General features: G+C 41.0%; 1 protein-coding gene across 29 annotated transcripts in view; it reads right to left on the reverse strand.

Moving 5' to 3' along the window:
- Nucleotides 1–27,707, reverse strand: part of LOC135485652 (ninein-like protein) — a 78,515-nt gene that overhangs the window by 47,796 nt on the left and 3,012 nt on the right. For 18 of the 29 annotated variants that reach the window (XR_010446593.1, XM_064767947.1, XM_064767951.1 and 15 more), the window contains exons 2-12: nt 27,342–27,555; nt 26,395–26,491; nt 25,270–25,469; nt 22,587–22,604; nt 13,639–13,984; nt 7,211–7,383; nt 6,506–6,759; nt 5,059–5,131; nt 4,068–4,210; nt 1,754–1,894; nt 1,392–1,430 (exon numbers count right to left, since the gene is read on the reverse strand). Coding sequence is in view for 28 of the 29 variants with exons in the window: in XM_064767947.1 (XP_064624017.1) it covers nt 1,392–1,430; nt 1,754–1,894; nt 4,068–4,210; nt 5,059–5,131; nt 6,506–6,759; nt 7,211–7,383; nt 13,639–13,984; nt 22,587–22,604; nt 25,270–25,469; nt 26,395–26,491; nt 27,342–27,524 (1,667 nt within the window). In the remaining variant the exon portion in view is untranslated. Of the gene's footprint in view, nt 1–1,391; nt 1,431–1,753; nt 1,895–4,067; nt 4,211–5,058; nt 5,132–6,505; nt 6,760–7,210; nt 7,384–12,272; nt 12,366–13,638; nt 13,985–20,402; nt 20,518–21,971; nt 22,040–22,586; nt 22,605–23,189; nt 23,479–25,269; nt 25,470–25,933; nt 26,068–26,394; nt 26,492–26,932; nt 26,955–27,341; nt 27,556–27,707 lie in introns of those variants that run through there. The other 11 variants (XM_064767961.1, XM_064767960.1, XM_064767945.1 and 8 more) reach the window with 11 other exon arrangements.

The raw sequence follows: 27,707 nt of genomic DNA on the forward strand, positions 1-27,707 counted from the left end.
GCCACATATTTGGAAAGAATTCAGACAAGTTTTGACTCGTCATTACTTAAACATTAAGATGTTCCTGCAATTTTCTGAATTGGCAGTCTTCTTGCTGCGTCTCTTCTGCAGAAGAAGTGGGGTCAAAGGTCTGCCATAAGTTCAAATAGCCAAATTGCGCAGGTCGATTCTGCTTTTGGTACACAATACAAGTAGAAGCACGATAGCCTTCTTTAAAAGTCACCTGTAACACCGTCATTGATTTATCTAACATACTTGGCCCGGTTGTTAAAAGCTCTGCTATCTGCTAGTGGTGTTTTCTTGGCCGCTAAACCACCGCCGTTGCATTCGCAGTTAAGAAATTGACAGGGGTGACAGGTGATTACACAATAAAGTTGTCAACACAATTAGCTATGATCAGGAAAACATGGTAAAGCACTATATAAGAAGTCAATATTATCATCATTTTAACAATTAGCTATGCACGAGAACAATTGTGGTAAAAAAAAAGGGTTAGGTTTGAATAGAAACCGGGGTAATATTGGGAATTAGGAAGTATCATGCAATCGGTAACAATACATTCAAAAAGTAAAAATATCTAAACTGATCATTAGTACAAATATTTTCTGAAAAATAAAGAAAATGTTATTGAAATAGATGTGTCAGTTGGTCGTAAGTTTGGTTAATGCAAACCCCTTTATTTTTGCCGAAACTGTCCTTTTCAGATATTGTTCAAATCTGTAATTTGATGGGTATTCCAATGACTGTATCATTAGATTAGTAACTTTTGTAACATTCTTGTTCACGTTCTGACCTGCTTATTCAAAAACTCGTGAAAATATCAGTCAGGCGAAAAAAAAGGGGTTAACAGTATACTGTGTACTGTGCATATTTGTTGTTTACTGACAGCAAAGGTCTCGTTGTTGGTTTAAGAATTCGATTAAAAATAGTATGTATTCGTAAAGCAGAAGACTTGCAAATTAAGATGGTAATTAAGTTTACCCTAAATTTCTCTGTCAAAGATCTGTTGAGGGACAGGTACAAAGTATTGTCTAGACAAAAGAAGTGAGTTGCCACATCAGTTGGGAGTCTGAGTAGTGAGATTCAACATCAGCTGGCGGTCTGAGTATCAAATCAGCAGAGATAACTATAGCTGATACTTACTCCCTGGAAGCTTAAAAAACATATCGTCATACTCAAAGGTACCTTGCACAAGACACAGATTGAAGAATTCTCTGGATTTACCATCCCTTGATACAAAATATCCTTAATTTGGTGAACTACGGTCTCCTAATTTGGTGAACTAAGCTCCCACACGATCTAAGGTCTAAATTCTCTATAGGGTAGATACCTCTTACACCCTAACCCCAATTATAGCTTCCCTCCAACCAGGTGTTAGTATTTCTACTCACTCATACGCATCACTTATTTCCACTAAGGTACTGGCAAACCTTTACATGATTAAAAAGGTGAAAAACCCAGAAGGTTAAAAATAAACGACAAAAGTGTAATTTTGCACCAGTCAAAATCTGTCTCATATTCATTGGTTGAATGACCCAAGTAAATTTTTGGCAGTTACAGCAAGGCAAAAGCAGGTTGCAGTGATATAAATTGCTCCTCTGCAAAGTGCTTTACAGTGCAAAGTCACATGCATTAGATTTTGAAGGTTTGCATTTCCGTAGTAAAAGTCGGGTTAGCTTCTCCGTAAAGTGTCAGCATTTTGTGTGCAACAGAGAGTGCAAGTGGCCATTGTGAATTCCCCCAGTTTACTCACTCTATCTCCTTCTCTTTTGTTTTCTCAATGTTCTGATGGCGCTCATCTCCCTCTCGCACAAGGAAACCTATCCTCGTGTTCGCCTCGTGGAGATCCTGTTTGAGCTTGTCACGTTCACCCGTCACGTGATCTAAGTTTGATCTGAAACGAACGGGAGGGATGGTAGGATAGTTGAGGCAGAAAACGTAGGAAGAAAAAGCTGGTGAATAAAACTCTGTTCCCTTTAGATAGAATATTGGATAACATTCGAAGCGGCACAGTTGATAAGGTTGTTGGAATGGCACATGGGAAAAGACCAATGTTGGGAAATTATCAACATTGTGTGAATTTCATTGAATCTGAGAATTTCTCCTCAAGCCGCTTAACTTCTGGTCATCAAAATACTACACAGCACTTGCCCCAACAATTTTCATACCATAGGAAACTTCTTAAGAGTCAAATGATCGCAATATTATGTCAAATGCACAACTACCGAATCTAAGAGAATGCCCAATGCATAATTCACAAAGTTGAACAGCAAGATTCCAAAGTGGCCTACTTCATGTAAGACATTGCAACCACAAGGCTGTTCTTATCGCCTCTCCTCTCTCCAGAATCAGGACTCCGATGATTCCCCACTGCCTTGGGAGGATCATCAACTGTCTCCTCAAAACGTGTAGGACTTGGTGATCTTTCTTCATGACCCTGCGAAGGTGACGGTGTTTCTTCATTATTTCGAGGACTTGGTGATGTTTCCACCTCATCTGGAGGGGCAGTGGATGTTTCTTTTGGAATTTTAGGACTAGCTGACATTTCTTCTTTATTTCCTGGACTCTTTAATATTATCTCCCGATTTGCAGGACTGGGTGACCTTTCCTCCTTCTTTGTAATGCTATCTCCAGGGTCTCTAGTTGGGGCTGGATCAGTTCTTACGATATTGTGATGCTCAAAATAACTAATTCTATACTCCACGAAGCAACAAAGTCAGCCTTCTGATACGAAAGTAAGACCAAAGCAAGAAGTTGGAGCTCAAACCTGTCCACAATGAAGATGATCAAACAGAAAATGCCTTGAATGCCATATGAATCAAGAGCCACTGTCAGTGACACAACAAGAAGTGAATATTTATCCAGTAATCCAGCGGCCTACGTCACTGAATGCTCCACTTGGCATTGAAACTACATGAACACATACTCCTATATTTCATCAGAATTGAAAATCGTACATGGCGTGCATGAAACCAATACCATAAGCTTCAAAACCACTGGATCAGAAAAACTTTTTGCGCAACATAAGGAGCGTAATATGAATATTTACATCTGTTCAAGACCAATTGACCAGAATATTGCTGGTATTTCAAAACAAGCTAAGCCATCCACTTGGCGGTACTTCCAATTTGGCATTATCTAATTTTAACCCGCTCACTGGTGGTACAAATTTACGCATGGTCATGTTGTGTAGGAGCAATTTTTACTTTTTGCTTTTCTAGCATGCCCCGTAAAAATCTTGTTCATGAAAAATCCATCTAAGATTGCTGTCGACAATGTAAAATGGAATCAGTTCAGTGTCACTACTTGTACTCACTTTTATTCAAAACACGATTGAAATAGGACACGAACTGGAAGACCATCATAAAGTCCAGAGTAGAGAGTATCACCAGAAGAACTGAAAATTGCACTTGACAAGAAAGACACAGCAATTCCAAGGAAGGATCAAATGGTCAACAAACTGGAAACCTGCAGCCCGACCAACAGGAGCAGATTGAAACATCCAATGCAGATAGGTGTGGACTTCACGCACGAGCAGCTGACACTTTTTCAAACATAGGCCTTGGTCATAATCCTGAATGCTCTCATATTAGTTCTGGTTCCATGTGTGATTTTTGCGAGAGGATAATTGTTTAATCAATAAGGTATTGCATATTGAATAGGTATGAATATGGGGAGCTTAATGGAGCCAATGATGATATTGCCAAACAGTGTGTTCAAGCATCTGATTGAAGGACAAAATCACCAATAGAGACCTGCGGGAGAGAGGACATCAGGAGCAGATGGTACTGCAGGTGCTTTAGAAGAAATAAACCAACTCCATTTCAAATTGCAAGAAAAAGCCTCACCCAAAAACCTTACCAACCAATCCAGAGTACCTCAATCAGTCCAAAATTTTGTTAAGCGCAACATGAAGAAGTGCGAAATTCTCCTGTTTACAGAAGATTTAAACCAAACCCATTTCAAATTGCAAGAACAAAAACTGACCCAAAAACATCACCAAACCAGAGTACCTATAAAATCAGTTCAAAATGATATGATTCTTAATGATAGACATTTTTACTTACTTGACATATTTCATTTCATGTTGGTAGGATAATACTGCAGCCTGGTAGGAAGCATTGCCAGGGTCGGCATGTGACAGCTCCTGGTCCAAGGCAAAGGACAACTCGGAGAGATTCAGCTTGGAGTGGAGGTCGAAATCTAAGTGCTGGAATTGAGAAGGATAACAATTTGTTTATCAGAGATGCTTCTGAAATTCTTGTACAAGTATAGATCACTTCTTTTCGAAAAGGGCAAAATCACATTTTTGGTTAAATGTAGCCAATCTTCAAGAAAAAAATCTTCCCAAAGAATCACACACTTCTCATACAAGACTTGGTAGCGCTGATACTTTTCTGTGCAAAAGTGAACTAAAGAGTTTGAATCAAATATGCCCAGTACTGATAACACACCAGGTAAACCTTGCAATGAGTGGAACTGCCACCTGTCAGAAAGTGCAGAAACTAAGGCATGCAAGTGACAAGAACACATTTGAGGAAACGTGTAATGTTGACAAACAAATTTGCCTGAATATGCAGGCTTATAGCCTTTTAAACAGTGATTCGGATGCAGCTTAAAACTTACCCTAAAATTTTATTTTTTGGAAAAAACTAACACACGTGGGTGCACTACACTCATTTACCTTTCGTCTGACTTTTTTGAGAAATTTCCGAAATTGCTGTTCATGTTAGTAAGAAAGCGGGAATGTAACTCCATAATACAATTTTGAAATATTGCGAATTTGATACAGTTTGCCTTTTGAAAATACTTGAAAGTGATGGTTATGTTTCTTTTTATGCTCAAAACAGCATTTTACTCAGTCACTGAAACAATGAATAAACCAATATTTGGTTCTTTTTGTGGTATTTTCTTCGGATTATCCAAAAGTTCTCTTTAGGGTTGTATATTTTGTCATCTGTAGCATATTTAGATCCAAATGAATATGCTATTCGTTAGCCAGTAAAATCTTATTAGAATTAGTCATGTTAGAAGCATAAGACCAGTACCGGTACATACCCGTAAAATGGCACTTCCTTCGTGTAAGCCTAAACGGTCCCAATAATCCACTACTCTATCTGGTCGAGCATACCTGTAGGAGAGAAGACATTGATAAGTTCAACTTCAAATTTAAGCAGTCCAGTCTTATTTCGGATTGGGCTGTTCTAATGAATCATTAGAACTACGATGGAGACCAAACTGTATATTTACTTCAGAGAAGTATCAAGTTTTTACCACTTCTTCAACAAGACCAACCAGAATCAGCAACAGAACTACAAATACTCATACTAAGAAAGTCTTCATTGTTATTTTTTGATTGGTACACCGAAAGAAGTTTTCGAAATCCGTCAAAATGAAAATGGTAAAAGTTTTAGGTTTTTAAGAAAATTTCGTGAATCAGGAAAATAAAAGGGCACGGAATTTGGCAGTTGACAGTACAGTGGAACCCCGGTCGGCGACCACCTCAGTAACGCGACCACCCCGCGAACACGACCAAAATTCTCCGGTCCCGAATGGTTTTCTCTCTAATTCTCATTAACTGGCCCTCGCTAACACGACCACCCCGGTACCCAGACCGCGACCACCAGCTTGGTCGGTCCCAAACTGCAAATTAACCCCGCTAACGCGACCATGAGGCCTAATTGCCGTAATCAACCATGACCGCATCGTATCAATTGGCACCTTCTCGCAAATCCGTGTTGATAGTTAGCACCTCGAACACAATGACCATGGGAATCCATATGAAAATAAATGATGTGTATGTGAGTTTGATCAAATGTAAGCGCAAATAAAATGAAGAATAAACTTTCTTTTCGACTCACAGTTTGTTTTTCATCATTTAGTATTAAATGATGTCAAGAGGCATGCACACGTAGTTTTTAGGACAAATAAATTATGTTGATTAGAAAGAGTACCGATACTCAAAGTAAAGAATGCTTACTACGTCGTAATATTGATAAAATACGTTTTTAAAAAGATGATTTAATCAGTACCAGTTCAAATTGGCTGAAGTTAAAGCAGGAAGACATCAGGAATAATTCTCAACATCTTCTCACATCACCTCTCTCAATGTTAGCGGGAATATTAGCTTGACATCAAGAAGGGCAGCTGCCGATGGTGTGAATGACATGCTTGCTCTAATTAGCATGCTCAAGTTTTAATGTAATGTTTGGTCTAATTAGCTCTCGTCAGTTTATTTACTCATTTACATAAGTTGTAAATTAAACGCAAAACACTCAAGAAAATGATTTTTTATTCGTGATATACACACAAATTATCGAATCACCCGGTGGCGTAGTCATTAATGCATGTCAATGTACACACAGCATATCTGCTAGGACGATGTTTTGGCGGGAAAACCTACTTATGATTCTTAAATTCACTAACGCGACCACCCCGGTAACACGACCACTTCGGCTTAGTCCCTTGGGAGGTCGTGTTACCGGGGTTCCACTGTATATCTTACCCAGAACCCTCGGGATCTATTTGTGAGAAAAGTCCAGAACCAGCTGTGACTGCCGCGGGTGTTGATGCTCCATCGAAGCTTGTGTGAAGGCGGGGTTTCTTTTGAGACGATATGGGACGGGGCGGGGTCGAAGCAGCGCGGGTAGGAGTCGTACTGTGCGCGGGGCCGTGTTGGAAGAGACCGTTCATGAATTCGTCAAAACTGACGTGTCCGTCACCATCGCTATCGAGGTTATCGAAAAGTTGATTGAGTTCCTGAAACCAGAAGGAAAATACATACAGATCAGTATGACATTTTTACTCTCTTTTCAAATCTCACTGAAGTTTTTCACCTGTGACCAAACCATGGCCTACACAATGCTATATTTTTCCTACCACGGGTAACACATGCGTGGCAAAAGTAGCAATCAAAGCGTCCTACTGCACCATCATCATGGCCATTTTAGGTTGTCTTAGGTTATCGTTGCGTCATTGTGCATGGACAGCACAAGGAGATGGTCAAATTCAGAGTCAGAACTATTTGCATGCATCTTCGGGTCAGTCTTGGCTGAAAACGACATTAGGTCACAGTTTTTGGGGAATGATGTCATTTTCAACAGAGGCTGACCCAATAAGTGGGACCAGGCCCTTCGAGACACCTAACCAACCAATCCAAAGGAGTATCTCCTTTGCGGAACTGCATACCTACATCACTCTTTCTCCTTACCTCACGGTTCATGTCTTCCATGCCTATGTGTTCACAGACGGCAGCCAGCTCCTCCATGGTGAGGTAACCCCCCTTCCCCACCCCCAACTCCTTCCATATGGCACGGAGGTGATCCTCCTCAGACATCGGGTCCATTGTAGTATCCATCGCCGAGATAGACTTGTTCATTTGACCTGCAAACAAACAGTGAATACAAATTTCAAACATTCTGTTCATTTGAATATGAATATTTACTCTGATTCACCCCATTCTATTTGCAAAGCCATCGCGATAGAACCTCTCTATTAAGGACACCCTTGGGTGTGACAAGTGTTGTCCCTATAAAGAGGTGTCTCCATTAGAGAAGATGAATTGAATGGGAACGCCCATTTTGGAACCACAACTAATGTCCTCAATGGAGAGGGTGTCTGTAATAGAGAGGGCATCCTTAGTAGAGAGGTGTCCGCTAAGGTCGGTTTTATTGTATTGACAAAACACTTTTTCAGATTTTTTTGGGTGATAGCAATGGAATGTTGATTTCGGTTGAGTTTCAATTTTACAATATTTCAATGATACATATTATCAATAGAGATGCTATATGTTAAGCTATGTAATACAAATTTCAATTTCCCAGTATAAGATAATAAAACAGGCAAATGCAAATCACTGAAATGAGTCTGCAAATGTTGCATGAAATAATGCACGCCAACATATAGAATGACATGCAACATGTGCAACGAAAACTATCACAAAATGAAAAAACAAACAAATTCATGCTGTCATGATACAAATTCAATGATGTTTTTAACAAAGACTGCAACGAGAAAATTATTGCGTGAACCTTCTAAAAGTTATGAGTCTAACGAAACACAGCATAAAATACTTGTCTTCAAGAACTTTGCAATAAGTACCAATGTTCAGTGGACTGGTAACAATTTTACTGAAAGAAGGTTTTTCCCAAAATCAAAGTATGTATTATTTAATGGTAACAGACGCGCAGGAACTTTTTCTGCAGTTCAAAGAAGACAAGTTGAAAATCATTTAATTTTATATAAATAAGACAAAAACATCTTTCATGCAATCTTACATGCAAAAATACCAATCATGAAGTCAGGACAGAGGTTGGTTTTGTAGAACTAATTGAAAAGAAATCACCGATTCCTAAAGTCACAGACAGGTTTGTTCGTTCTTGCTAACATTGATGTTATTGCAAAGTTCTGGAGAGAAATACCAGCAGGACACACAACCAGTGTGATCAGACACTAACCACTCAGATGGTTTGGGCATGTCTCCTGAAAGGTACTTGACAACATCTCGAAGACTCTCCTGTAGTGGACTCGACGGCGTAAAATAACTCTAAGTTCACAAGGCAAGAACTGCACACGAGTGGGATGATGGGTGCTAAACATGGGATGATGGGGGCTAATCGTGGGATGAAGCAGCTAAGAACAGGCAGAAGTTGAGAGCTTGCGTTGTTTTCTGCTGTCCAACATGATTAAGTAAAACCAACCTCAGCCCTAATCATCATACAACAAAAGGAAGAAATTCGTCAATCTTTATCCTGAAAACATCCTTCCCTTTAGAAACTGGAATTCTCTGAAATAGGGCTTACAGTCCACACTCGACTCTTCACATAGTTGTTCCAATTCTCTGACTGCACCATTCCACTCTCCACGAACGTGTTGGAAACTCTGCAAAACCTCCGCACGTCTTTTCATCAGAGGCATGGAGCTTGTGCGGGAAACGAATCGATGACGGGCCTCGATTTCTTCCCTCTGAATCGGACAATATGGACTCAGCTCTTTATATATACAGATATGTTCACCCTTTTCTGTGAAAGAGTTGATGCAAGCTCTCAAACGCCGGTATCCTCTTCGGTCAAAATCCAAATCAACAGCTTCTAACTTTCGAGGATGTTCATCAAGGTCATCAGTGCAAGTTTCCTGGTCAACGGTTTTCGGCGCAGGTTCATCATGTTCAATGAACACTACTGGTTCTTGTAAGTGATAAAATTCTGTAGCCGTTTCTGATTCATTCGATTCATAAAAGACAATGGACTTCTCCAACTCTTGGATACTGGTATGAAGACAGCTGACTTCGACTCCTTCACCTTCCATCAGCGGGCAGAACATGTATAGCTCCTCCTCCCCGATGAGGTTACAGCAAGTAGAGGTCTCAGCATCCTGCATATTCTGTAATCGTAACTGGGCATCTGTGTATGTGTTTGCATCTTGTACATGTCGGTATAGCGTGTTTGTAGCAGCATCTTGAACATGCAAGTAGTGTGTGTTGGTGTCAGCATTGCGCATAAATGGACGTTTCGTGTTTGACTCTGCATCATGTACAATTTGAATGTCCGTATTCGTCCAAGCATTTCTCACATACTGTTGGAACGTGTTCGTATAAGAATCGCGCACACGGCAATGGTATGTCATAGTGTGTGCATCACACATATAGCGGTGGTATGTATTTGTATGACCATCTCGCATATGAAGATGGGTGCTAGTGTGGGCATCCCGCATACCATAGCTGTGCCAATAAACTGTATTAGTGTTAGCATCTTGGACATGTGGGTGGTGCGTGTTCGAGTCTGCATCTCGCAAGTAAAGGAACTGTAAGTCAGATGTTTCAGTTACTTCATCTTGTACATGGCACTCTGTAGAGGTTCCTGCTTCCTTTGTATCTGGGAAGGAATCCTGGTTGAGATGGCAGTGCATTGGCAATTCCTCATCTCCCAACATACAGCAGAAGGTAGATGTTGTGACATGGTGGCAGTCAGTAGAAGTATCCATATCACAAGTGTCAACAAGAGAGTGCATCGAGGTTGCTGCATCCAACACTGGGCGGCCCTCAGGAGATACGGATGCATCACATACACATGAACAGTCAGTAGTAGTCACAGCGTCGCACATCGAACAGCCTTCCGTCAGTGTTGCTTCATCTGATAGTGCGTTACGATCAGTAGAAGTTGCAGCCTTATGCAACTGATGAGGGTCAGTACTAGTCACTACATCCAGCTTCAAATGAGCCTCTTCAACAAAACAAGCTGGGCCTTCTGTCAAGGTGGAACTTTGAATATCTTGCGTCTGATGTAAGCTTGGTGATGTCTCATTTTCTGGTACATGATGGACTGCAATGGGATCAGGTGGATCCTCTGCCTGGTGGTGAAGAAATGAAGGTCCTCCATCATGATATTGACAGTATACTGGCAATGTCCCTTTATCTTTCACACAAAGGCATCTAATCGTTGCAGACTCATCCAAACGCACAGCTGATGAACAAGTAGTTTGATCCTCTATCGAAGGGGAACTTGGTATACCTTCCTTTTGATGGAACCTTGGTTGCATTTCCTGGACATGATGAAACTCACTAGGATCAGGTAATTCCGCTGTCTTATAATGAACAACTGAAGTTCCTCTATCATGATATGGACAGTATACTGGAGATGTCCCTTTATCTTGCATACAAATGCATCTAATGGTTGCAGAATCAACCTCCACTAGCCCAGATGCAGTTAAGAGCTCAATGTCTTCTTTTCTTTTCTCATCCAAGTCTTCCTCAACTGGGATGCATGGTTCCTCCTGCAGGACTGGGAGGCTTCTAACTTCATTTATGCTTTCTTTAACTTCATCTTCAGGAATTGTATGAAATGTCGTGGAGAAGTCAGCAGGGTCGGTTTCCGCATGGTGGATTGGATGATAATCTAAAGTCTCACAGAACACTTCACCATACAAGTTGCCAGATTGCTTTGATTCAAAAGTGTCATAACCAGTTTCTGTGGGTTTAACTATAATAGGTACCTCTGGAATGTGAGTTAGAGTTGGAGAGCATCTGTGGTGTGCCCCAGGATATGTCGAATCCTCATGAAATTGGTGCTGAGTAGGTATAGGTTCATTGTGACTTTGAACTGCTTCAACTGCTTGGTCTGCACCTTGAAACAGTTCAGGAGTGTGAGCCCCAGAGCGTGTCTGACGATAAGCTTCATTCGGTCCAAACAGATGGCTGTCCGGCCCTAATTCGTAAGAGATTTGATCAATTTCAGCTCCATTCTGTAAAAGATTTTTATGGAATTCAACAGGAAGGTCAGGTGAAAATTCTTCTTCCTGTAGAAGTGGACAGTATTCACCATCTTCTTCATCAGACAGAGTCTCAGGAGAAGAGGCCTTCGCACCAATTGGATGAAAAGTTGGCCCAATTTGAAGTCCGGTTGTAGAAGTCCTCTGGTCTCTCCTTCTCTTTAGGTAGTCCTGTGAGCGCTCCTTGAATGCAGATGAGCCAGTACTAGGGACACTGAAGTGGCCAACTTCTACATCAAATGGAAAACCTATCCAGTGATATTCATGATGAGCTCGACTGTGGGGGTCCTCTTCTGCATCCGACATACAAGGACTAGAAATAACAACGTAATTCTCCACTTCCAAATGCGGTATATAGCCATGGGAAGAACTGTCTTGAGACACGCTATACTCGTTCTGAATCCAATCCTCCACGACTTCATCACCCGAAACATGACAATCGTCACTGTGTTCATCTGCCTCAGAGCCTATCGCACAATCCGTGAATTCAATGCGTTTGATCTGGCGATGCCGTTTCCGGGAAGGTTTTTTCCCCATGCCAACAAAGTCCATAAACTGTGAAGCAATGTCGCTGATATCGTCCATCAAAGTATGTGTTCCGGATTTGCCTCTCCATGAGTGACTTACTAACGATAGAAAGTGACAGAGAGAAAGTTGAAAGAGTTAGGAAAGATAATGATTCTGCAAATTGATTATTCCCTGTCAAAGAATAGAATTGTATGGATCAAGCTTTTATATCCTAGGACTCTAACAGTTACCGGAACTTGAAAAACTAATTTTCCATCGCCAACAGCCAACATCGACAGAAGATATCTACAATTCTTTTCACCAAACATTTTGCGATACATGTCAATAGATACAACTTATTGTTGTTTATAAAGGAAAGGAGAGAAGATTATAGAGAGAGCCATATAATTATAGGCTATACCTTAGGGATATTAAAAGCTAGGGGGTCTACTTGGCTTTTGACAGCTGCTACAAGTAATCAGGATCGCTCTCCAACTTACATTAAAACATTTAATTTGCAATATACCAAACGCTCCGCTGATTTTAGCTAGTATCCACATGCATGCAAGATTTGATAGCATCCGAAGCGCAATAACACCCTTGTATCACAGAAAGACTGTAGTTGAAACCTCTGCCAACACACATTCTACACAGGAAACTTAATCAAAAAAGAAAACGCCACAAAGGCCTATTCAGTAATTCTACACCTACTGTCAATAAGGTGGCCATTACCTCTGACACAGGCCTAATAGATTTGGCATGGGTTCAAATGATGGGCCTATGTAGTAAGTCATAATTGTTTTAGACAAGAATGGACGGGTCCCCTAAGGATAGCCTTTGATAAAAAGGACACCTGAGGACTAGGTCAAACAGGCTACTTGTTGCTTTTTCATTGGTATCAATCACTATTTCATTATCTGGTCATCAGTACATGTATATAATACAAAATTAATGTCAGTAACATATCAGCATGCAAGAATAAATATAACAAGATAAATGGTAATTGCTAGCCAATTGTAGGATTTCAAAAAGCCAAGCCTTGACGCCAGGTAGCCAATACTACACTTGCCAGCATTGGACTTGTACATTGGCTTAGACAAGATAGGCATGGACATTCTCTGAACATGGAAACAAAAACATTTTTCCTGCCGGTCAGGCCATCAGCAATACATGTGGAGGGTGGAGTTTGACTAAGAAATTGGGACTTCTTATTCTCAATTATCTTTGAGATACTCTATGCACGGGTCAAAACAACTTCTAACACATAAGTTGGTGACTAATTCAAACCTGGGCCCGCCCAAAGCGTACAGTACAGTACGCATAGTCATCAGTCACTTTAACAGTATGAAACAGGTGACCATGGCAACGAAAGCAGCTGTTAAGATCAATATGCATGGAATGCCCAAGTATCATTCTAGGCCTATAGGGAGGAAGATCAATACACTCATAGGCTAGTATGTTTATATTGTAGGCCTGCCATCTGGTGAAAAAATAACTAACAAGAATTCAATGTAAGCCTACCAACCACTGCGTACAATGATTATCTGTAATCGAATTTTCACTGTTAGAGTTTTAGCCACCTCATAAAAACTAGGGAATTAAAAAAACAAATGGGTTTTATACAGTTACAAGTTTACAAGTTAATTTGTCGGCGTGCCGAGATTTACTTCAGAAACCAATACCAATAACACAAAATCACAATAACGAATATGCAAGGAGATGCAACACAACACTACATTTTTGAAAATACAGTCATCATGTGCACACTTAGAAATCTGGAATGGAAAGCACCCGCAAGTTACGATCATGCAACAACAACATCAACTTTTTACGCGTCACCCATGCAGACGCACAAAAACCTCCTACCTTCTGCCTCAAAGGTTTCGGCCTCTTTAGGTGGGTGCAGTTCTTCCTTCGCCTTCTTTTTCTCTGGCGGCTTTGGAGTACCTTTGGACGGACTTGGTGGGGGAGGGGGAGCCGACCTCTTCTCGCCTGACTTCCCTTTACCATCTTGTATCTTAGGGTCAACCTTCGGCGATGGTTTTGGAGATGGTTTCGGAGATGATTTTGGCGATAGTCTTGGTGAAGCAGCCGGTTTAGGCAAAGCACCAGGCTTTGGCGAAGCAGCAGGTTTTGGCGAAGCTGAAGCATTCTTCTTATCTTCCTCTAATGTCTTCTCCTTCTCTTTGTCCTTATCACTCGGACCTATACTCTGGAAAAAAAGAAGCAAGGATAAAATGAAATATACTCTTACCTAAATCAAGGTGCCTCTGTCTGATAGCCATCATCGTAAGAGCTGTGAAACTGAGGTGATGTGTACATAAACGCCACTGGAAGAATTCTGTTTTCAAACTGCTCAAGCGTCGGATCTTTCCAGAACTTGAACGCCTGCCGCCCCTGTCAGACCTCCCAGCATTTTTTTTCAAATGTAAGTTCATTGTATGCACAGTGTCATCATTAGCCACAAATACTTCATCATCAAAATCTTCAGTTTCTTTACTGCTTTGACTGACAACAGTTTCTACAGGAACAATCTTTTCAAAATCATTAACATCGGAACAAGATTTGTGTTCAACTGTTGCCTGTGGCCCAACAGAAACCCTAGGATCTTTTTTAGCTTCGTTTGGAGGCACAAATTCTAATGTTCCCACATACTTCTCTTGATCAGAACCTCCGATGATATCCTTCCTTGAACCAGCCCCTCCCAATGGTAAAATTTCCAACTTTCCCTCATAAGGGCCTATGACTGAATCGTCATCCTGCTTATGCCTCTTCTTGGTTAAAGTTTTTGGTGCTGGAGCAACAAACTCAAGCTTCCCCTCATAAGTTTTACTTTTAGAAGGATCATCATTAATGTCAACATAGAAGGATTTCGGGGAATGTGTCACGTCCTCCATTACATTCACCTCTTCCAATCCACTGGTATCTGTGTTGTCTACCTTTTCTGCACCCAATTCTCTCCTGCTCAAGTCAACTCCGACTGGCACAATTACTAAAGTTCCAAAATAACCCTGATTGAATATATCTTGTACTTCATAAGTCTGCTTACTTGGTAAGCTTTGACACTTCAGCCACTTCCTACTATCTGAACTAAGCCTTTTTGCACCATCATCCTTTCCTTCATCCAAAGAAGCCAAACTTTTCGATTTGCCCCCCTTTTTACCAAACAGGGACCAGGGCTTCTTGTCTTTCTTGTGTTCCTGGTGAAGATCACGTGGCAGACTTTTAGTCTTCCCGACTAACTTCACTCCCTTCATGCTAGCACTGGCACCTGCTCCCTTTTTCATGTTGGTGAATAGATCACTCCTCTTTAACTTTGGACTGCCATCATAGCTCATGAAAGAACTATTGCTTAATCCCGACATCAGACTTTCTGTGCTTGCACTAGTTATTGCATCAGAGAGTTTCCGTTTCGGAACATTATGCCCAGACCTGAGGATTTCCACTCTCAAAGGCTTGGGACTTTCTATAGGGGTCAGAGTGGATTGCCTGGCAACACGATTCGAGCTGGAACTTCTCCTGAACTCCATCTCATCAATATCATCAGTGACATCCTCACTACATATTTCACTGATGGTCCCCAGACTTCGGCTTTTAGTTGCACCAAAGCCAAGCTGGACCCCTTCCAGTCCTGCTCTTGACCTTTCATGCCCCTTTTTGAAATCACTAGTCTCAGCTTGTTCCTTCTGTGACCCCAACCGTACATTTGGACTGACTGCCAATACAGCTTTACCATTTGATGACTGGGAGTGATAAGAAGGAATTTTGGTTAGTTTAACTGGTGTTTCTAGCACAGGTACTATAAGATCTGGTTGGCCACCAGGCCCAACAAGATCCTTCTTTGTAGAGGCCTTCCCATTTGGTGCAATTCCTGATGCAGCATGCTCATTATTTTCCAAAAGTTGTTCCAAAGAAGCTATGTTTGAAATTCTTTCTGTTTCCTCATCAAGCATATCCTTTTTCTTCTTCTGCTCATCAAGCATGTTCCTTTCCTTTTTCTGCTCATCGATCCTTCTTTTAGCTTGGGAAAATGGACTTTGCTTTGCCATCAACTGAGCAAAAATATCTGCATCTGAAGCTCCAACGGGCCCACGAATATCAATGTTTAGACCATGCCTTTCAACAACACCTTTTTCTGCTCGACTAACTTCAAATCTAGCGCCTTCACCTGTGACAGCATCTTTGCCTCTTCCCTTGTCAAAATGGCGAGTGTCCTCCTTCAATGTCAACCTGTCCCCATTTTCTCCTACACATTCCCCTTCTTTCTCAACAGATTCATGTCTTCTTCTTTCCACAACTTCGTTTGCCTGCCCCAGGACATCATTTACTTCATCCTCCATCAAAATATTTTCACCGCTTTCTGGTGAACTTGACCCTGACTGGTTCCCACTTGCGATCCAATCATCAAACAGATCAGACACCTCTTTCCTGTCTGTCTGCTCCTCTGAATTCAACCAAGCCACAAACTCCTCATCGTCAAGTTCGTCTCTTTCGGAGATTAAAGCATTTTTCTTGTTTTTCTGTTCATCAATAGCCCTCTGAAGCTTTGGCGAATGCCACAGGTCGAATACTCCCATTTTCTGATCAAATATATTTGTTATTTGACTGTGCATGATCTCAGCAGACAACTCGTCGAGGTTTATCTCTTCTAAATCATCACTTTCGACATCAGCAACAGCATCTTCTACAGGACGCTGGTGACTGAATAATCCTGGGTTGTCACTTGCCAGTTCCTCCAAATGATCCGGCAGACCCTTCTCAGCTTGCAACTCTTTAACCCCATCGAAAGACAGCCGCTTAACAAAATTTACATTATTCTCTGTAGTAGACCCTCCGGTGACAGATCCACCGTCTGCCCTTCTGTCTTGACCTTGCTTTGGCATCAGCTTACCAAAAAGGGAACCAATTCCTGCAGGTTTATCTTCCGGAACAGACTTTCTCACCACCTTCATTTCAAAAGAATGCTCGCCACTTGTAAAATGATCAAAGAAAGTTGGTCCTTTTGGCTTACCCTCTGATGCTGTGGCCTGTTCACTGGAAACTGGGTGGTCCTGATTTGCTATAAGACGACCAAAGAAACCAGGAGCCTCGTCACCTTTCTTATCCAACTCTTCAACTGATTCATTTTCAGTCGTTCTTTCAGAAGGATGGTCCTGATTTCCCATCAAGCGGTCAAAGAATCCAAGTTTTTTAACCTTTTTCTCTTCATTTAAGTCAGCTTCCTCTTTCGTCGTAAGGAAAACATGCTCAGCACTTGTCACCAGGCTACTAAAGAAGCTCAGCTGTGCCACCTGCTTGTCATCACTTTCATCTCTACTTGCTCGAAAGGAATGCTCAGCACTTGCAACAAGACTTCTTAAGAAGCAGGGTTGCTCTGTACTGGCGATGAAACTATCAAAGAGGCCCCTCTTCTCCTGTTTGCCATCCTTATCATGAGTCAAATCAACAGAAGAGGAGTTTCTCTCTTCTTCTGTTTTCTCAAATGACTTTTCGCCACTGGCCAACAACTTTAAACTATCAAAGAATCCAAGCTTATCGGGCATATCATTCTTTTGATTTTTGTTCAAATTGTTCTCTTTAGAATGGTCAGCACTGGCTTCCAGCTGTTTCACAGAAGAGGTACAGCCCTTTTCATCTTTCTTACTGTGGTCTGCACTTCCGAATATTCGATCCAGGAAGCCTGGGTTTTCTAGCAAATCACCTGTTTTATCAGTTGCTGTTTCTTCTGCAGTGTCTGAATCTTGTGTGCATCCAGAATTTCGGTCACTTCTCGCCATCAAGCCAGGGTTCTTATTCTTTACAATTGGGGCCTCATCAGTAACCACAATATTTACATCTTGGTCATGGTCCCCAATTGCAGTCGACTTTTGGAAGAAACCTGACTTCCCCTCCTTCAATTCAGGTGCACATTCAGCGTTGGCCGTGTCCGCATCTTTCTTCATATTCTTAGCATCTTCACAATCTTTCCCATCTTGAATAGAATCACAATCTTTCTGACTTGCTTTTTCAATCCTCCTGCTGGACAACAAACGATTCTGAAACCCAAACTTTTCACCAGTTTTTCTTTTTCCATTATTGGTCGCATTGAAACATACTCCAGACTTTTGCTCCTTGTGCGGCTTTTCTTCTATCCCCTTACAATCACTTCCACTTAACTCGTTCGCATCAGTAGGACTTTCTAACTGTGGATCAGACTTGTCTGAACTAGTCCATCTCTGTAATCTAGGACTAGAGATCAATCGATCCAAAAATCCTGGTGGATCCAAAACCTTATCTTTCTCTTTAGGAGGAGTGCGGCTTTTGTGCGGCTTTTCTTCTATCCCCTTACAATCACTTCCACTTAACTCATTCGCATCAGTAGGACTTTCTAACTGTGGATCAGACTTGTCTGAACAAGTCCCCCTCTGTAATCTAGGACTAGAGATCAATCGATCCAAAAATCCTGGTGGATCCAAAAGCTTATCTTTCTCTTTAGGAGGAGTGCGGCTTTTGTACGGCTTTTCTTCTATCCCCTTACAATCACTTCCACTTAACTCCTTCGAATCAGTAGGACTTTCTAACTGTGGATCAGACTTGTCTGAACTAGTCCATCTCCGTAATCTAGGACTAGAGATCAATCGATCCAAAAATCCTGGTGGATCCAAAACCTTATCTTTCTCTTTAGGAGGAGAGGTCGCCCGAAACTGAGAATAGTCAGAAGTATTTTTCATCCTGTAAGAACCTCGAGGTCCTTCCTCACCATCTGATTCGGACTCAATCCCACTTATTTTCTGGAACAACTGTCGCACCTTTTCATAACTGGTGCCCCGATCCTCCCTGTGCAGCCGAGGACTCCGGAATAGGCCACCAACTTCTCCCAACGATATACCAGGACGCGGTGATTTATGTTCATTACCTGTTCTACAGCTTACATAGTTAGAATAAGCACTTTTGGCATGACTATCTGTTCTTGGACTTGGGGAACCTGGCCTGGAGTAAGCCGCTCCTAGCCTTGGGCTAGCAGAACCTGGCCTTGGACTAGCAGAACCAGACTTGGAATAAGTGGCTCCTGGCCTTTGACTAGCAGAACCTGGCCTTGGACTGGTAGAACCGGACTTGGAATATGCCGATTCAGGCCTTGGACTAGCAGGACTACGTTTTGGACTGGAACTTTTTGATCTGGAAGGAGCAGCACCCGGTTTACGCTGTCCTACATTTGAAGGATTTGAATTTGACACATACTCAATTCTCTGGCCTCCAGTCCTCAAACTATTATTGGACACATTTCTTGGTGCTTCCGATTCCCTTTTTGTGTTCTTCAACTTTTGTGTACTTGTCGGGGCTGGTCGTGATGGTTCTGATGGTTTAGCCTTGGTTTCAGTTCGACCTGAATTAAGACTACTAATACGTTTCGGTGGGACTGGCTTCAACTTTGTCCTGGCATTAGCGATTTCGCTATTTGTATTGGCTGGTTTTTTAGATTCTTTTTCAGTTTTCGGCTTATCGGGCTCTTTCTTTGCCATTTTGGATTTGTCCTTTTTGAATTTTCCTTCTACTAGGCTCTTTTTCTTTTTGCCTTCGCTATCCTTTGTGACAGATCCAGCTGCACCAGATTTCTTTCCCTTGGAGTCCATTGGTAATGTGTAAGTGGGGTAGATATTTCACTTATTAATCCAAGTAGTGACAAAATTTCTCACGAGAAGTTAGTAAATGCTATGTCATAACCTGGTACAGATTCTGCATTTTTTGCATTCCAAGCTGAATTCAAATTCCATCTTTTAGATAGTTGGTATCAGCAAATTGTAAAAGCCTATTTTATAATATCAAACAACACAGATTGGTAAAACTTCCTCAAGAATTAAATTATTTGAAGCCCGACAGAACTCATAACACTTTGTGACAGGCATAATCCTTTAAATTGAAATTAGTTTGTGTTATCAAAAAGTTTGGGCTCAAAAAGCTGGAGATCTGACAGGTTTGAAAACAGGACGAATATAACAAAACTGGAATTTCAATATGCACTTGGCTGTTCTCATAGAAGATGGAGACAGCACCCGAACTAAAATCAAACTGATGTATATTACATATTAATCACACAACAAAGTAGGCAAAGAATCTAATTGGATGTACATGTGATGGGATGATTGACTCTCCAGGTGTGCTTCAAGTTTTCAAGAGATCACTTTCAATCTGCCGGCATGACTGGAGAAGTATGCACAACCTTGTGTATAGAATGTACAGAGGAGACAGTCAGAGGTAGGGTGCACTGGACCGTATATGAAATTCATGAAATTCTCATGCAAAAAGCTTTTGAAACCAATTGCACCTCTGGATCACGAGTGTTAAATACCTATAAGGCTTGACTCACTCTCTAGGTGACATCAAATAAGCATGAACTAAATCACAATGCATTTATAAAGTCATGAGTACATTTTTAAATGCATTGTTGGGGTGAAAATCTTAGATGGTATAAGTGCTTCACGGCAATAAATTGTTCTAGAAAGCTAATTAATTTCCTGAAAGTAGGGTAAGTTAGAACTTCACTTGGGAAATGCACATCAGAATTTGAAGTTGAAGATCTCTCGAAATTTATTGACAGAAAAAGTTCAAAAACAAAAATTGAATCAAAATACTGAATAACTTTTACAAACCTCATTTGAGCCACGGGTATCTACCGCAGCCCCAGGTAACATGCTCATGTAACTTTTGAGATCCATATCCAGTGAAATAAAGTTTGTCCCACAACCGCCCGAGATAACAAATCACATGTACCGGGGTACTAGAATTTCATGTGGATTTTAAATCGTACAAAGCATTTGTATTCGAGTCTTGTTCTGCATGGTTCGTTCACTGAATAATACAAACTTTGCAAAACTAACTAATCTATTGGAATATGTGGAGAGCGCATTAAATTCTTATTTATTCTGGAATTCTATCATTCAGGCTAGGCTTGACCCAAAGGGCCTATAGCCAGTGGGGATTGGTGCTAGCATAAGGTTGTATGTTTATGCTTCCAGTGTAGCCAGTGTGTTATGAGGGAGTGCTGGATTTAGGTTCACAGTGACAAATGCCAGTGACCAGTGGCATGGTAGTAAGAGCACTGGGCTCATCATCAGGAGGTCGTGGGCTTGACTCTTAAAAGGATCACTGATTTTTGTCTTTGTGTCCTTCAGCAAGACACTCAACACGAAAATTGCTTTTTTCCTTCAAATGAGACATAAAAACAAGGCTCCTTTTATCTGAGTGAGAAACATGAGCAGCTTGTATTGGACTCTTTCTCTGGCCAAAGGTGGAGTTGCTACATGTAGGCCAATGAACCCTATTGGTACGTAATCGTAGTGGCACCTAAAAATTTTCATCCTGCATTGGAGGAGGAATACTCCCTGGAGAAAAACACCTCATGTGCTGCAAATGCTGACAATGTTGATGGTTCACAGACTAGCCATTGTAGATCTTTCATAGAGCAGTGGCAGAAGGAATGATTGATATGTATTCCTAAGGCAAGACTGAGGTCTTCAAAGACTGACAGGGACTACCCCGTATTTGAAAAAAAGGAGTGCTCATATTATCAACTTGTCTTATTTGTCAAGATTTTTACACAGATGGCCCAGATAGTCAACTGCAGCAAACAACATTGGCCTGATAACAGTACAGTATGCATCTTGTCTTTCTATTAAGTGCACTCGGTATAAAAATCAATCCACCCAAGCAATACAATTTTGGCAGGTGACTACTGCTATGGGAGTTCCACAAATAAAGTGCATGGGGGTTCACAATTGTTTTAATTCTTGAAAAAATTCTGTGTTTTGAAAAGGCAAATTCCAGGCAAGTTATCCAATAAGCCGATTTTCGGGGGCTGGGGGGGGGCTATTATTGTGACAAGGCCAATGGGGTGGTTTCATTGTTTATTTTCCAAGTCAAAGAGCACATGTGCCTTGCTCAAGAGGAAAGGTGCACATGATACAGCCAATCAGAACGCCCAATAAGCCTAACAAAGGTTCATTGTCTAGGTGTGGTACGTCACAAGGTCAGAAGCGAGGACGAAAATAGTGACCAAGCAAACAGTCTTTGGATAGCAGCATTACTGTCAAAGTAGCGAAAGAGGATCATTTGAAAGGTGCCTAAACCAGGAGGGACCTGCCACCAATAGGACCAGACACAATTGAGGCTGAATGGGAGAATTAACTTAATAATTGTTGTAATCAATGATCAATTCCTACCTGAAACAGATTCGAGAACAAGCTTTGCTTAAATGAAGCCATGTTCTAGAGACCACCATCATCCCACCCGACATTCACATAGAAGCATTCCAATGGATATTAGTTCTGTGCCAGACTCAGTGTAGGCTCTATGAGTCAATAAGCCTATGACAGTCTCTGTAGCAGGCGTAGGCCATTTGCTGGGATATTGTCATAAGAACTGATGCCCATATGTTACACGGCCTGTCCGTGTTTAACAGACCACCTGAATCTATATGAAAAAGACTGCTTTGTTATAGAATAATCTGACTCCATAATTAATTGCGTGGTCCAGTATCTCATGATGACAATTGTAGCATCTTTTTACGACTTCAATTATATGCCACGCATGTGACCACTGTATGGTCAGCAGGGTCACTGCAAGAGACTGGGTACGTTTTCTGTACCCCAAAGAAGTTTAAGGCACGGACCACGGATACCTTCCCCCTATTCAAGTGAGTAAGAGAGTAGGTATGATAACGACTAATCAGAACTGGTGCCCCACTCCACTCACACCAGACTGACCACAACCTCATAGAGAGGACACTTTCCCCTGGAACATAAATAGTCACATGCAGAAATATAGAGAATATGTACCTCTTTCTTCTTATTATCCTATCAAGATAAAGGAGATACAACAGTTACAGTACATATATTAGTAAGTGTCAAAAACATCAAAATTTGATGAAAATCTAATTCAAAGGCAAGAAGAGTCAAAGAGAATCTGAATTTCTTGGTTTTCCATCAAAACCGAGACCTTAGAAGGCCTTACTAGAATGTACCACGTTTTAAAGTGTTGCAAAAACTGGCAATTTTAGTTGCTGCAACCTGCAACCAAGCCATGACAACACGATTATGTTGATTGGAATGCGTCTTACGATTGGTTAAACTGCAATCACTTCAAATCACTTTGAAATACCGGTACTGCAATCACTTGTCATGATGTCATAGGTCTGTCGCAGGTCGCAGCAACAAAAAATCACTTGTCTGCACAGGGCTTCAGGTCATTGGAACTTCAATGTAAGCAACACAGCAGACCATTTCCGTAATGAGCCGTTTATCAATAAGACTGTGGGAAAATTCGTTATCGACCACATGCAACAAATCACGGCATAATGATTGCGGCGGCCATAACAATAAAAGGCAAAGTTAAAACGGAATCAATAGGTTTATTTTACATGAGGGTATAATGGTACCGACCTTGAACAAGTTACCGAAGAGCCCTTCCTTAAACAAAGACATCCTTCAGCTTTGAGAAGATGTAATCCGAAATATATCCAAAACACCAGGAAAGCAACACGATTATAAAAACAAGAAGCACTTAAAATCAACAACCTGTTATAATTTCAGGCAAAATACGTCATATGACATTACAAATCTGACCCGCCCCATCAAAATCAAAAAACGCTCCGAATCTACTAATTCTTTTTAAAATAAGGTTCATGAGTCAGACACCCTCCACCCAATCCATAGTCGCTGCGTTACTAGCTATCAGACAGGCCTATTGCATAGGCTTCATTGGCAACCTATTTGCATAAATACAGATCACCTCATGTGGCAGAAAATCTCTATTCCACCAGTCATAGAATATCGAGAGGTTCCCTCGGAGCAGCTGGCACTCCGTTAAACAATGAAATCAATAACAACAGGAAAAACAGACAGCGATATGTGGATTTAATCAGATATGGCTGGGCGGATAGGCATGGGATATGACAACATTGTGCGGGAACTGTGACCTTGGTCAAGCCACTGATCGACCTACATGTTGTGTTACTTTGGGCAAGCAACTTTTTGCACAAAGGACACCAATAGTAGTCGCTGGAATTACATATGGATGAAGAGACACGGATGGGAATATGTCAATATTGTGCAGGCACCTTTGACACGTGTGACCTTTGTCAACCCACTGACCTAATGTGACCTTAGGCAAGCCACTTTCTGCACTAGTTATTCAGTAATGTAAGCAGAATCAATCAGATATATGTATGGACAGAGACAGACAATCCTACATAGTAATATTTCAAAGGTGCCAGGTGCCTCTTTAACAGCTCTGGTCAATTTGATCAATGCAACTTTTTTATGAACTTTAAAAAAAAAATTAAACATCACCACTGCTTTGGGAGTGTATGATAAATTTTAAATCATAATCTTATTTATCAGGATTGCGATCCAGATGCTGAATTCATGAATATTCATTTCATAACTGACGCACTACTAATAACAGATGAAATCGTCACCTCAAATGTCCTTTTGCACAGTTGTATGATTTAGAATTCTGAGGTTTATAAAAGAAACCGACAATGAAATCGATAAGGATTAGCCAGAGAATCAATACAGCTTAGCAGAGAGATTCTTTCTTATATTGATTGATAATTCTTATATATGAGCTAAAGATATTGATTAGTGGCAACAAAAGTCAGATAGTTTATGAGAGGCGGTTGATAACTGACCTTCATAGAAGAACCGACAATTCAATCAATAAGGATTAGCAGGGAGATTCTTTCTTATGTTGATTGATAATTCTTATATACGAGCTAAAGATATTGATTAGTGGCAACAAAAGTCAGACAGTTTATGAGAGGTGGTTGATAACTGACCTTTATAGAAGAAACCGACAATTCAATCAATAAGGATTAGCAGAGAGATTCTTTCTTATATTGATTGATAATTCTTATATATGAGCTAAAGATATTGATTAGTGGCAACAAAAGTCAGATAGTTTATGAGAGGTGGTTGATAACTGACCTTTATAGAAGAAATTGACAATTCAATCAATAAGGATTAGCAGAGACATTCTTTCTTATGTTGATTGATAATTCTTAGATATGAGCTAAAGATATTGAAAGACGGACAGTTCATGAGAGGTAATTAGTGTCAGAAACTGGTGCAGATGGCAGCACTGAATAGCCTAGGAATGTTCCCACAAGGACTTGTTGAGGGAAGACATAGCGCTTCCCTCTAGTTTTGCAATCTCAAACTATCCCCGTTTGTAAATGACAGAAATGAGGAAAAAAATGCAAATACCCCAACTTGTCCTGGGGTTGAAAACAAACTCCTAGTCCTATCCTAATACTTACTGGTCCATTTTGGTTGCCAATGAGCAAAATTACTCCTGGTATCACAACACCTACGAAGATGGTCAAGAAGAGAATGACCGAATGTTTGGAATCAGTTTCTGCTTTGCAATCATAGTGTTACACAGGCCAAAATCTTCGAGGTTGTCCGCCCTTTAGTGAGAAGGGAGTTTAGGCAGTTATTGGCACATACACCTACAACTTACCATTTCACTGTCAATAGATGGCAGTGTTTCCCTGAACTGTTTCTTTAACCTTGGCGTCTGGCGTGGCGAGTGGTAGCTATCGTTATCGGAGAAGTCAGTGGCAATGTCGTTGTCTGTATCAGCACCAGTGAAGTCGGGTTTTGACCGCCGTCCGTAGCGTTTCTCACCTTTGACTAATTTAGGTGAGACCGGAGGATCATCTACAAATAAAAGAAGATTTTAATGGTTTTTATGGCAGTATGTTGAAATCTCAGAATACCTCGTTCAGATAATACACACTGCAAACACAGGCCACGGTATCAGGGGTTAGTCCATTGTAAAAAGTTTTGGTAGAAGGGAGGACAAGAAATCTACAGAGATTGGACACTTCCAATTCACAAGTTCGCCCCTAGTATATTGTGTAGTGCATTTATGTACAGGGGGCGAAATTGTGAACTGATCTGACATTTCATCCCTTCTGGGACCTCTGTGGATTCCTTCTCCTTCATCTACCTAAACCCTTCATGGACATTTTAGAATGTTTTAACCCCTTTATTCAGTGGCCCCTGCTGCAACCAATATCATTCTACTACCACCTATCCCATGTCTGACAGCATTTGTCGCGATGAGACAGACCAATACTCGCAACTCTGAATGCTTACAGAAAAACAAAGCTATACTTTACTCTCATCTTCAATTGTTTCCTTTTTCTTATGTTTCTTCTTCCAAAGGTTAAGGAATTTCAAAGATGACGAACTTTGCTTCATTTCAAAGTAAATTCATGCCAACGAAGCGTATCCATTCAGTCTTGAAATTGGCATTACACACAAGGACGCAGTGCACCATATCCTGTTTCATATGCATGTAAATTAGGTCACTGGGTTTATAAACAGGTGAAATTATTAAGTGGTCATGAAAAATTCATCACAAATTTGTCATAATGTTGCATCCACAGTGTTGGTGTAAAGGAGTCATCAGCTGTTTTCACTGATGTTGCAAACACACGCATGAAATGCACTTGCATTGTAAAGCCTGGTCTACACCAGCAAACTTCTCTAAACATTTGTTTGCAAACATCAACAAACGCAAAGGTTGGACGTCCACAAAATGAAAGGCTAGACTTCATCAATTCTTGCTTTCACCTACCTTGGTCGACACACATCTCATTCTCTGAACTTGGCAAGCTGTCGACCGCCTGAGACAGGACGGCAACAAACCCTTCTTTAAACTCCTCAAAACTGATCTGAAATTAATAAAGAAAAATCTTGTCACACCAATGTTGAGAGATGGAGTACCGTCACATGGGGTTACTTTAAACACCTGGCTACAGACATTTCTCATCACAACCATTCTTCTTGGGTTCAAAGTTACCCCACTGTTCAAAGTCCCCATATGTGATTGTAGTGTTAGCTACTGGTTGTAAGTAAATTTTGAAATCTGGGTCCAAAATACCAACGGTATCCTGTTTATGAACCATTTCTGAGGTACAAACGGCTATGGAAAGCGCTGTTAAACAACCTTGCTGTCTTCCATTGAGCCAACACCACAAGTATCTCTACTTGGCCCCACTTCCATCCTTATAACCCAACACCGTAAGAGATGCTAAACTTCCCTCTCTGAGCGTCTCTAAATAATGAAATGTGAGAAACCTGCACCCATGCACTGAATAATTAAATAAATGTACCTCACTTCTCAGATAAGGATAGCTATAAATGAATACAAGAATCAGTTTTTCTGTTATATCAAAGACACTTAGTATCTAGTTCTGTAACAATGCTCCTAACCTAATTGTATAAGAATTGTCTTTTACTGATTTACTGAGAAAACAATTGCAGACAATCAGTTCAACTACTTGCAGAGAAGTCTTGTGAGACTTATACAAACAGTCAGCTCTTGTCCATGTCACAGAATGAATAGAAAGAGGGGGCACCGTGGTGCTATGACCTCAAAGTCCTGGTCAATTTCAAAGATTTTTTTGAGTTTCAAATATCATGTTCAAGTTCAAAAATCTTTCTGAATGAAGTCAGGGGATGGACATGCCAGCTGCACCTGCATGGATCTGCCTATGTTACTTGACCAAAAATGTCACTCACCCGAGCAGCGGAATCAGATTCGGGGAACAACTGCTCCACCAGGATCTCACTCTGCTCCTCGACCTGCAGCCTACAGCACAGCTCCTTGAGCTCACCCCGGTTCAGCACCCCGGTCTTGGTGCGGTCACAGTCGTTGAACACCTCCCTGAGTTGGGAGACGTAGAAGTCTCCCTCATCACTCATGGCGCCGTTCTACATGGGACGGATCAGAAGGCTGAAAATAAAAGATCAATTTAGAATTCAAATGTAGATGATCATGAGCTTGAAACAGAAGCCAATAATGAAGGAAAAAGTATTTTTTAAATGTCAATAACCCACAATTACAGTAGAATATGTGCATATTTGCCTGTATCGAGCATTTTCACA

The sequence above is a fragment of the Lineus longissimus genome, chromosome 3 (genome assembly GCF_910592395.1).
Source record: "Lineus longissimus chromosome 3, tnLinLong1.2, whole genome shotgun sequence".
NCBI classification, from domain to species: Eukaryota; Metazoa; Nemertea; class Pilidiophora; order Heteronemertea; family Lineidae; genus Lineus; species Lineus longissimus.